Below are 12,440 nucleotides of genomic sequence, written 5' to 3'. Positions count from 1 at the left end.
CTATCAACCAACCTCACAGATAATGCCTCAAAGACCTTGAGACTTCACAGTCATAATAATCCCTCAACCAATGTGTTTGGAAGCAGAACCTCCATGGTTTTTCCAAAGGCAATTTGTTTTAAACAGTTACTTTTTCAAAAGGTTAAATATGAGGAAATCTGTGAGGCTGATTTGTTTTATGGGCTAGCCCAGCTCTGAATTGCCAGGACATATAGGATAGGTTTTAAGGGAGGGAGGGAGACTGACATTACATATGGACCAGATGGATTTTCTCCTATCCTGGTCATAAAAGTTCTTAGGACAGTTCACAAATCAAGGCCTTGCAGTATTATGTTAAGCGTTTGAGATTGTTATTGTTATTTTATGTTTGTAAATACTCATGTAATTTACAACTTTTCAAGGATCATTCGAGAATCAACCCACCCTGACGTTTTATGTGTGTGCTTAACAGTTGATACTTGGCTGATAAACTGTCTAGAGCTTTGAGGCTATATTCCATGGAAACATGGTCAGCGTAATAACAGAAGAACAACCAACTTTCTACAGTTTTGAATTAAGACCTGGGATTATAATACTGCACCTAGGCTACTTTCTTTGTTTTATGTGCAAGGGCATTTTATTTATTTAGTTGAATGGTTTTTGGTGTAAAATGACCTCTGAAAGGAAAGAAGAGGGCAGCAGGTAGCAGGCGAGGAGAGGGGAAAATGAAAAGTGAAATTCAAGATGGTGCCGGGCTTAAACGGGAAACGTCCGTTCTCCAGGGGCCAGTCGTCTTTCCGGAGAAGAGGAAAGTGGACCCCACGGTGGAGAGAGCTTCTGGTGGTCTGAGCCGGGCTGCCTCCCAGGGTCACTGTCTATGAAGTTGTTTCCCTGACACAAGCCTCGGATAAAGGTCCTTTCAATGGTCACAATGGTCTCAACCTCCTTGACAGAATGGTATTAATGTACTAGGCAATGCGCATCCCAAACGAAAGTTGATATCATGAAGCTGCTTCCATATTTGGATTTTGAAGTAATCCCTATAGGCCTATCTGAGATGGGTTTACTTTTAGCATTTGCTGATATGGTTGGAATAGTGGCAAAACTACTACAATGCTACAATAGGCCTCATAAATAATAGGCCTCACAATACTACAATAGGCCTCATAAAATGAATGGTATTTTATGTAGATGAATACTAGAATTGGCCATGTTTGTCAGTAATGTCATTTATTGAGCTTTATTAATGCACCTTATCAATAATAGTCACATGACACGATCAAGTCAATGCACCCTATCAATACAATATGTTCATACATGTTCAAGTTTAAGCAACATGTGGTCTACACCGCCATTCAACTACAACACCCCCAGTCTGATGACAGGGAGGATTTGACATGTTTCATTGAAGAGAGAACGGGGACGTTATAGATTTATGAGTGTCTTTTAACATCTAATAATTCTCACAGACACTGATGGACATAACAGACATGTACACACGGGGGAGGGGGGGGGGCTGCATAATGGTGCTAGGACATCAGGTTGTTTATGCAACGTTAAAACGTGCAATTGGCTGCATTTCATTCAGTGTGCAGAATGTGTGCATGTATTTCAAGATGAAGTTATCTGGAATGTACTCCAGTTCATAACGTTGAGGCACGCTCTTCCCTTCAATCAATATTCACTTTGAAATGTATTACAATACGCATATTTTATGCTATTACAATTTATAATATATTTCCCTTGTATATTTTTCCTAATGATAATATGTAATCATTTGACTTTTGACAATCGAATTTGTCTATTTCCTTTATCTTCGTGCATTCAGCTAATAAGAGATTTGTGTTTGTAAAAATTATATACTTTCATTCAGAGACTTCTTTACAAATGTTGAATATTTTGGTCAACTTTACAGGCCTACACATAAAGAGAACACCAATGTAGGCTACATTACATTCATTTGCAAAGTCCCAGGTAGGCCTAGGCCATGCTGATACAGAACATACCATATATGTAGGAATGTGGTGAGAATTATATAAGACGTTTATAAATGTGAAGTTTATTGCCTTGTTGCTGTAATCAATTAAATATATATGTTTTTAAAACAGGGCATTTAGCAACCAACTTTATTGCTTGTCGGCCAGTTTAAGAGAGAAGCATTAGAGGTCCATACATGGAGTAGGGGTTGATTCTTAGATCTAGGGCTACTCATCCGTTTCGTCGATGATATCTGGAGCCAGCGAATGTATACAAACTATAAATTCCCCCTCTTCTCTGAGCTCTATTTGGAGCGCCAGATTTCTTCTGAATAACATTCTTTGGAGGAAAGGGCTTAGCCTTAGCGGAATTACATTAACATGCCCAGATAAAGGTCTTGGAAGCCAAGAGATGTCCACATTTTCATTTATCAAGAGCTTATGATTCCGATAAACGGTCTTCGTGAAGTAGACCTAGCGAGGCTTGACGGGATGGCATCGTTATCCTGTCTCTGTGATGCATGCTGTTGGAGTTGCGCGTATAGGCATGTTTTCACTTTAATCTCCATATCCAACTCTTGACTCCGCTTTAGAACATTTGTATTCACATTTTTCATCAGGAAAAACCAACAGGTATTTTAAGGCTTGAAATGCTAAATTAGACCAAACCCAGAAATGTGCAGGTATCACTAAAGAGAAAGAAAAAATGTGCTTCGATAGTATTATACAACTATTGCACAGAATATGTTCACACGTCCAATGGGTCTGGACCAAGTGAAGTAATAAGCCCTACCACTTTAGGTGGTCCATAATGCTGCACTACAATATTGGCACTAGGGCTATATGCTAATAAATAGTGATTAGGACTATTTTTACTACAAGAAGTTTGACACAACCTGCTATCAATAACATAGGCTTGTGGCATGTGTTAAAATGCAATTGAAATGTTGTTATTACGCCATTATTGTGTGTGCAAGTAGCATAGTGGAATGCTAAATAAGGCGTATCTAATTATTCATTACTTCGGCTGACTCATCTTCATTGATCACTCACTGACTCAGAATTATGAGGAGGCCTATTTGTAGGCTTATGTGTAGCCAATTGGTTTTGCCATCACCTTATATTAGACACTTTAATTCATCTATGTCAATTATTTACATAGAGTTAATCAATGCAACAGGACAAGATAGCGTACATTCACTTGGGCAAACTGCTCGTTGAAAACGCATGTGGATTTTTTTTTCTTAACGACTTGCCTAACTTGGCATCCGTAAATACAAACGATTAAATGGTGTTGGAATTGTGAGAGAGTAAGACTAACTCATTTGAAAAGCCCTGATAAGTTTGATCTACTTCGAGCAAACTGACGAGCAGTTACATACTCCACCATGTTTCGACTGGGTCAATAACTGTGTCCATTTCGGCTTGAGTGTACCCATACTGCTTGGCTTATACCCAGGAATCGAAATATGACTTAATGAATGACGTAATTGTAATATATAATGATATATTAGGTATATGGATTATTTAAACTTGAAACATAAGCATATTTCAGCCCTCATAACAATGATTCCTTCACACAGTGAAATAAGGCCTACGTGGCAGTGAAGTCCAAGACGAATTCATTTCAGGCTACTAAAATAAACGTTAATATCCACTTCAGAGCACTGTTTTGAGAGCGTATTTATAGGCTACTCAAGACCTTGTCAGGTGTGAAGTTGTCTCTCCATTTTTCCCCTAAAGAGAAGGTAATAATGCCCCCAAAGTAATAATATTCTATATACATAAAATTATTTTTTTAAATCGAAAATCAAAAGTAAGAAACGTTTTATTTACAATATTTTCAGTGCAAATAATTATTGACCAACATATAATACAACAATATTTATCAACGCTTCCACAGTAAATTACATGTAACATTGTGTCATGTTTTTGGATTTCAGGACACGGAATAAGTGGTTCAGATTAAAATTCACAACAGAATATTTCCTTCAATTGAGGAAAAAGTCATGCACATCGCCTAATACTGACTGACAGAGGTGAAAGATGGAGGGAGTCATAATATCCCATACACGCTGTAGAGTATCCTACTGGCCCTCCACTTTACGACAACTCCGCTCTGTATATCAATTTTTCAAAATAATATTTATATTAAATTATACATTTGACATAAAAAAAAATAACGTTTGACTGTGCACTCATATTAACATTTGCGATGATGGCACAGCTTCTGTAAGGGCACTGACTGAGTTCGCCTCCTCGGTACTCACAGGGATGGCCCCGGTCATGATCACACTAGTCTTGTTGTGCTCAGAAATGTCCATGTCACTCTTGTCCTCCTGTCCATCCTCGAAATCGGACTCGCTTGCTTCGCTCTCACACTCGGACTCTTCCGGCTCCTTGGACTCGGCCTCTGTCAGTGACTTGTCCGGGGTCTCCTTCTCCTTATCTTTCTGTGCCTGTGCTTCTTTCGAATGCCTCCACTTCATGCGCCTGTTTTGGAACCACACTTTGACCTGCCGAGAAAGTGCACGAACTCGTTTAGACGTCGTCGGCCTGAGCCCGAGGCCTATTACTCGCCAACAGGTTGACAATGAAATATGCTTCATAGAAATATGACCCATAGTCTACATTTCTAATTATACAACTTTACAGTAGCCTAGGTAGGCTACAATGAAGTTAATGAAGAAAAAAAAAAAAAAACGATTTTGCGTAAGATGGGCATACATGGCATAAAGGTGGTCCTAGCCTACAAGAACAACACAAATACTATTAAAACATCATATATATATATTACATTTGTATTGCTTAACCCCAATGGGGTTAGGTAAAACTATAACCTTCATCCGTTTGCAATTATTCGTTGTAATCGAATTTGATTTCCTTAGAAGTTCTCCATTGCGTAATTGTGTAGTTGCCTACTGGGCTATATTACCGGGCGTGTCCTCTGAGTGGAGGCTTCCTGTCGTAACAGCAAGGCCAAGTTTGATTGTTTTACACTATTATGTCTTTCCATCTAAAGAATCAAGAATTCTAAAAAATAACTCCAGATTTGCATGGTCTATGCTTAAACATGGTTAATTGAAAAGGCCTGCTTGTCCATAAAATAGCCCAATTGAGGCTTATAGGTTACAGTAACTTATCTTACCTGTGCGTCTGTTAGGCCAAGCATTGCAGCCAGTTGTTTTCTGTCGGGTTTGGTGACGTATTTCTGTATTTCGAATCGTTTCTCAAGCCCTTTTCTTTGCAGGTTGGAGAAGACCGCCCGCGACCAGGACCTCTTCCTTTTGTACGTCTGTGGCATCGTGTCTTTAGTAAGGACAGCATATGGACCTGTATAAATAAAGGGACATAAAGGTTGAGCAATGTTATTTATTCGTTCAAAATTCAAAGTGTAACGATCTTTGGTCAATTATACTCTGCAGAAATACAAGAACAACAGAACATATGCCTAAGGTTTAAAAGCAGTCTGAATATGAAAGACTATGTAAAAATATTGTTCGAATCCTTAAATGCGCTGTGTGCGTAAAAAAGGCCATTTGAAATATGCGGACGGCTACACTACCTGGAAAGGTGTCCTGAAACTGATGCTGCCCTGATTGCCTGGCGCTGTTTAGTGAGCTCATCATGGAGGACGCGTCGCTCATCCCCGGGTCTATGGATGCGAAGTACTGGCTCGCTGGCTGGATCCCTGACTGACGGTTCGAGCTAACAATGGACGTGAGATCTGTCACAGGGCGAGAGATAAGTAAGAAATTACCGCAACGTATACACGAGTATTCAACGCTGAAACTTTTCAGCTAAAAATGAACTTTTGTGTGCGAGTCTGAATGTTGTCTGAAGCTAGAGAGTTCCTAGTTTTATAGTTTGGCAACTGTGGAACCTTGGATACTCAAATAGAGGTTTTTCTATGAGTGCTTAATGGATAAAAAGTACGTGTTGCCTGCCTCAGTGGTGTTGGTGCCTTCAAGGTCAGTACTTAAAATCAAATCAAATCAATTGTATTGGTCACATACACATATTTAGCAGATGTTATTGCGGTTGTAGCGAAATGCTTGTGTTCCTAGCTCCAACAGTCCAACAATGCAACAGTACTTTGTAAACGTATATTTAAGTCAATTTAGCCATCTTATAAAAATGTGCCTTTACAACATAATGGAATTCTTAAACGCTTTCTTTGGCAGTGAGATAACCTTGATGTAGGCTATACATCAGTTCTTTTAGAGAATTCAGTGAAAAGTGAACTTCAAAGCATACCTCTTAAAGACGATATGTCTTTTGTTTTGGGGTCGAAGTCTGTTGACAATATCCGATCGATTCCGAACTTGAGGTCCTTGCTTGAAGGTGGGGGAGCTTGTTGGGAGCTGAGACTCGTTCTAGATACCGAAGTTAAGTGTATTCCGTGTCTGTGATACGGAGACCCGGGGTTCACTCTCCCACCGTAGATCGACTGCTCTGGCCCCACTGGTGAAGGACGCAATGGCGATCCAGAGGCGTGAACCTGAGAACGGTGTCCCATATGAGTCATGAGGGCCGAGGATCCCGGGATGTTCTCAGCATCACCGACCTGCAAAATGTCAGCAATGCAAAATGAGGGCTTCTTTATTGTATCCATAGCGAAACCACCCGCACAATAAGCAGACCAAAGACTAAAATTCGATGCGTAAAACGGGTTGAGTCCGGCCGTATACATCCTTAACTCGTAATGTTGCCCCTCGGTACAACTTTTAGTTAAGTGTAGTCAGAGAAAGCTGCCGTCTTTATGTAAGTGCCAGAAATCTTTATCAAACAACTCTGAAATTTTAGTCTTTGGTCTAAGTACTTCCACAGTGAAGTTTCTCCTCTGACACTGATTGGTTGCTTTTTAGCCAATAGAAGTTTGGTCTCGAACACCGAAACACGCCCTTGTGATGGAGATACGCATAGTTAAGTGTTGCTAATGACAGCGACATGCTCGTTGACCTCTTGAATATCTTCTTAAACATTTTCAACTGCAGCCACCGACACCATCATCATCTTCGTCACCATCTTCATCGTCTTCAAGGATGGCAGCAGCAACAACAACAATAAATGCAAGTGCAATATGAAAATGTTAAAATATATGCTATACTAATGTCATGTAATGTAATAGTAATGTAACAGTAATGTTTATCCTTGCACTTAACTTTTAGACATTCGGCTTTGTTTCTGAAGAAGTAAAAAAAAAAAAACGTAGATAAAAATCTGACCTCTAGGCTTTAGGCCTGCAAATGGAATCATCTGTTCATATTATTATCTGCTAAACATTAGGGTGGTTCGGTTGAGTGTGTATCGTTGAAATGGAAAAACAACTGACTTTCAAACGATGTAGGCTCCAAAAAGTTAACACGGTCAATAAATAAGACCTTATTTATTTGAAAAATAGCTCATTTTTTTTGCGTCATAGGGGTGCTAAATTTCAGGCAATATCATCAATCGAACATCTTAAATACATCTGGGTTACAAGCCAATTTAAGAGAAGTAACGTGATTTACACTATATAGGCAGCTTGAGTGCAGGAAACTAGAGAGTTTCTATTAGAATTCAGGTCATCCTGTTTTTGATGGGCTGTGATTCGTGCTAAATGAGCCTGTTAGATTTGTCCCGAAATAGAACCTGTTTTAGTATTTTAGGATACAAGCGAAATCTTTATTTCATCCGGAGCAGAGGAGGGAAACTTTATAATGACTGTTGCAACTTCCTTTCAATATTTGTGCAACTTTATCTCGACCTGCAAGTTGCATGGTGACGCAAATCCGCCCCTATGCTCATAATAAACAGAGGAAATCTATTCCCCTCTAAAACGAAAAGACAATAACTTCAGAGGCCATACTTCATCCGTATTCGAGACTCGCATGTTTCTCACCGAGTAACGAACATAATGGGGGACTGATTATTATGACAATGACAAAAGATCAAAGGGTAAATTAGATGTTATTATTATTGTAGGGATGGGAATGTGAGTGTTGTCATTTTCAATTCGGGGGAACATTTAGACACTAGGCTACTTGCAATATAGCCTAACTAGTCGTTAGATTGGCTTTTATAACACAGAGGTAAGGCAATAGCCATATACCAGATACAGTGCTTTTTATTAAACAGGAGTCATCATGTATTACAATAAAACATTGAATGAATGTATAAATACTAAATAATCCTAATTAATATGATAAAGGTGAAGTCTAAAATAATACAAAATAAACAACAAAAGCAATAATAATAATAATAATTTACTTTTAATAATGAACAATCGCATTCATATTGATAATGATGAATAATAACATACACATTTTACTCATGGCTACAATTTAGTAGTGTGTGTGTGTGTGTGTGTGTGCGCGTGTGTGTGTGTGTGTGTGCGCGCGCGCGCGTGTGTGTCCTACACATTCGATTGTTAACTCCCAAATTCCCACACCACATAGGCCCATGCATGTACTGTTTTTAAACCATTGTCATTACGTGCGCGTCTCATCCTCCAACTGCATTCATTAGATTTGATTCATTCCCGGAAGAAACTATGACCCTGGCCTGACTGCCTCCTGTCACGGTGTTTTCGAGTGACACTTTTCCAGGTTAAAATTAGAAATGAAATGTAACGTTTACCCTGGATCATGCAGTTAACACAATCCAGGGAAAAGGATGTAGCAGAGGCAGGCACAGCGGGATAGCAAGCCTCAGTTATTTCAGGTGCTGATGAGCCTTCAGAGGGAAGCATACATGGGCGGATTGGCCATCTGGCAATTCTGGAAAATGCCCGAAGGACCATCTTTTATTGGGTTGGGCTGGTGGATATATATATATATATATATATATATATATATATATATATATATATATATATATATATGTATATATACAGTGCCTTGCGAAAGTATTCGGCCCCCTTGAACTTTGCGACCTTTTGCCACATTTCAGGCTTCAAACATAAAGATATAAAACTGTATTTTTTTGTGAAGAATCAACAACAAGTGGGACACAATCATGAAGTGGAACGACATTTATTGGATATTTCAAACTTTTTTAACAAATCAAAAAATGAAAAATTGGGCGTGCAAAATTATTCAGCCCCCTTAAGTTAATACTTTGTAGCGCCACCTTTTGCTGCGATTACAGCTGTAAGTCGCTTGGGGTATGTCTCTATCAGTTTTGCACATCGAGAGACTGACATTTTTTCCCATTCCTCCTTGCAAAACAGCTCGAGCTCAGTGAGGTTGGATGGAGAGCATTTGTGAACAGCAGTTTTCAGTTCTTTCCACAGATTCTCGATTGGATTCAGGTCTGGACTTTGACTTGGCCATTCTAACACCTGGATATGTTTATTTTTGAACCATTCCATTGTAGATTTTGCTTTATGTTTTGGATCATTGTCTTGTTGGAAGACAAATCTCCGTCCCAGTCTCAGGTCTTTTGCAGACTCCATCAGGTTTTCTTCCAGAATGGTCCTGTATTTGGCTCCATCCATCTTCCCATCAATTTTAACCATCTTCCCTGTCCCTGCTGAAGAAAAGCAGGCCCAAACCATGATGCTGCCACCACCATGTTTGACAGTGGGCATGGTGTGTTCAGGGTGATGAGCTGTGTTGCTTTTACGCCAAACATAACGTTTTGCATTGTTGCCAAAAAGTTCAATTTTGGTTTCATCTGACCAGAGCACCTTCTTCCACATGTTTGGTGTGTCTCCCAGGTGGCTTGTGGCAAACTTTAAACGATACTTTTTATGGATATCTTTAAGAAATTGCTTTCTTCTTGCCACTCTTCCATAAAGGCCAGATTTGTGCAATATACGACTGATTGTTGTCCTATGGACAGAGTCTCCCACCTCAGCTGTAGATCTCTGCAGTTCATCCAGAGTGATCATGGGCCTCTTGGCTGCATCTCTGATCAGTCTTCTCCTTGTATGAGCTGAAAGTTTAGAGGGACGGCCAGGTCTTGGTAGATTTGCAGTGGTCTGATACTCCTTCCATTTCAATATTATCGCTTGCACAGTGCTCCTTGGGATGTTTAAAGCTTGGGAAATCTTTTTGTATCCAAATCCGGCTTTAAACTTCTTCACAACAGTATCTCGGACCTGCCTGGTGTGTTCCTTGTTCTTCATGATGCTCTCTGCGCTTTTAACGGACCTCTGAGACTATCACAGTGCAGGTGCATTTATACGGCGACTTGATTACACACAGGTGGATTGTATTTATCATCAATAGTCATTTAGGTCAACATTGGATCATTCAGAGATCCTCACTGAACTTCTGGAGAGAGTTTGCTGCACTGAAAGTAAAGGGGCTGGATAATTTTGCACGCCCAATTTTTCAGTTTTTGATTTGTTAAAAAAGTTTGAAATATCCAATAAATGTCATTCCACTTCATGATTGTGTCCCACTTGTTGTTGATTCTTCACAAAAAAATACAGTTTTATATCTTTATGTTTGAAGCCTGAAATGTGGCAAAAGGTCGCAAAGTTCAAGGGGGCCGAATACTTTCGCAAGGCACTGTATGTATGTATGTGTGTATATACATACATACATACATACATACATACATATATATATATATATATATATATATATATATATATATATATATATATATATATATATATATATATACATACATATATATACATATATATACATATATATACATATATATATATATACACTGAACAAAGATAAACACAACATGTAAAGTGTAGGTCCCATGTTTCATGAGCTGAAATAACATTTCCAAGAAATGTTTCATATGCACAAAAAGGTTATTTCTCTCAAATTTTGTGCACAACTTTGTTTACATCCCTGTTAGTGAGCATTTCTCCTTTGCCAAGATAATCCATCCATCTGACAGGTGTGGCATATCAAGAAGCCAATTAAACAGCATGATTATTACACAATAAAAGGCCACTCTAAAATGTGCAGTATTAGGTTTTGAGGGAGCATGCAATTGGTATGAGTATGGCAGGAATGTCCACCAGAGCTGTTGCCAGAGAACTGACTGTTCATTTCTCTACCTTAAGCCGCCTCCAACATCCTTTCAGAGAATTTGGCAGTATGTCCAACTGGCCTCACAACCGCAGTCCACGTGTATGGCGTCATGTGGGCGAGCAGTTTGCTGATGTCAATGTTGTGAACAGAGTTCCCCATGGTGGCAGGTATGGGCAGGCATAAACTACGGACAACGAACACAATTGCATTTTATCGATGGCAATTTGACTGCATAGAAATACCATTACGTGATCCTGAGTCCCATTGTGAGGCCTATTTATTTTAAGGTATCTGTGACCAACAGATGCATATCTGTATTCCCAGTCGTGAAATGCATAGATTATGGCCTAATTTATTTATTTCAATTGACTTATTTCCTCAAATGAACTGTAACTCAGTTAAATCTTTGAAATTGTTGCATGTTTCATTTATATAATTGTTCAGTATATTTTAAATGCGCCTGTTTTTTAATGAATTTTGCACAATTTCTCTGTTGTCATAATAATCTGTATTGAGCATTTGGCTGACCAGTGGGCAACGGCCGGCCCCCGGTTTTGTGATTGGCTGTGCTGAGGTGTCGCAAATTAACATTCAGTCAAACGCGCATCATCAAAAAAAGTGAGACCTGCTCTGACTCTCACTCAGTCAGAACTGAAACTCACGGATCATTAAAAAAACGGAAAGATGTCGCAAAAAAACGTTAGCTTTAAAAAAAGGCTATTGATGCCGATGCTGCTAAATGTCCGAAATTAACCGATTTATATGCAAAAAGTTCTGCTGGTCCGAGTGCTGTGGCTGTGTCTGTGAGAAATGACAGACCAGCTGCTGCTGCCACTGCACGGTGCAGTTGAAGTAGGAAGAAAACAGAGAAAGACACTCAGGCACGCTGACACAGATCATGTTGAAACTGCTGAAAGTCCGGCCTAATATTCTGGCTTTATATTGTATGACATAGTAGGCTAATTAAGGAAGGGGGGATTCGGGGGAACATTTAGACACTAGGCAACTTGCAAAATAGCCTAACTAGTCGTTTGATTGGCTTTTATAACACATAGCCATATATATACCAGATATTTATACAGTGCTTTTTATTTATCACAAGTCATCATGTATTACAATAAAACATTGAATGAATGCATACATGCTAAATAATCCTAATTAATCTGTAAAGGTGAAGTCTAGTAATAGTACAAAATAAACAACAAAAACAATTATAATAATAATATTTTACTTTCAATAATGAACACTCATATACATATTGATAATGATGAATAATAACATACTAAACTTTTTTTAAATTATAATATAAACACATTTTACTAATGGCTACAATTTAGTAGTGTGTGTGTGTGTGTGTGTCCTACACATTCGATTGTTAGCTCCCAAATTCCCACGTCACATAGGACCATGCATGTACTGTCTTTAATCCATTGTCATTACGTGCGCGTCTCACCCTCCAACTGCATTCATTAGACTTGATTCATTCCCGGAAGAA

General features: G+C 38.9%; 1 protein-coding gene across 2 annotated transcripts; it reads right to left on the bottom strand.

Annotated features, from left to right (window-relative positions):
* Positions 1 to 3,765: 3,765 nt before the first annotated feature.
* Positions 3,766 to 7,442, bottom strand: LOC110529422 (H2.0-like homeobox protein). 2 transcript variants are annotated; one of them, XM_021611578.3, is made up of 4 exons: positions 6,213 to 7,442; positions 5,521 to 5,682; positions 5,104 to 5,288; positions 3,766 to 4,471 (listed from the first exon to the last, which is right to left on the bottom strand). In XM_021611578.3, exons 1-4 carry the CDS (start codon positions 6,646 to 6,648, stop codon positions 4,154 to 4,156), a joined length of 1,101 nt encoding a protein of 366 aa, XP_021467253.1. In that variant the 5' UTR covers positions 6,649 to 7,442; the 3' UTR covers positions 3,766 to 4,153. The 2 variants fall into 2 exon arrangements, with proteins under 2 accessions (XP_021467253.1, XP_021467254.1); XM_021611579.3 differs by lacking the exon at positions 5,521 to 5,682 and having other exon boundaries at positions 6,213 to 6,828.
* Between the last annotated feature and the right edge of the window lie 4,998 nt (positions 7,443 to 12,440).

The sequence above is a fragment of the Oncorhynchus mykiss genome, chromosome 8 (assembly GCF_057628025.1).
Source record: "Oncorhynchus mykiss isolate SJ-2025 chromosome 8, ASM5762802v1, whole genome shotgun sequence".
In the NCBI taxonomy this organism is placed as follows: domain Eukaryota; kingdom Metazoa; phylum Chordata; class Actinopteri; order Salmoniformes; family Salmonidae; genus Oncorhynchus; species Oncorhynchus mykiss.
This window is presented reverse-complemented; position numbering and strand designations above follow the sequence as displayed.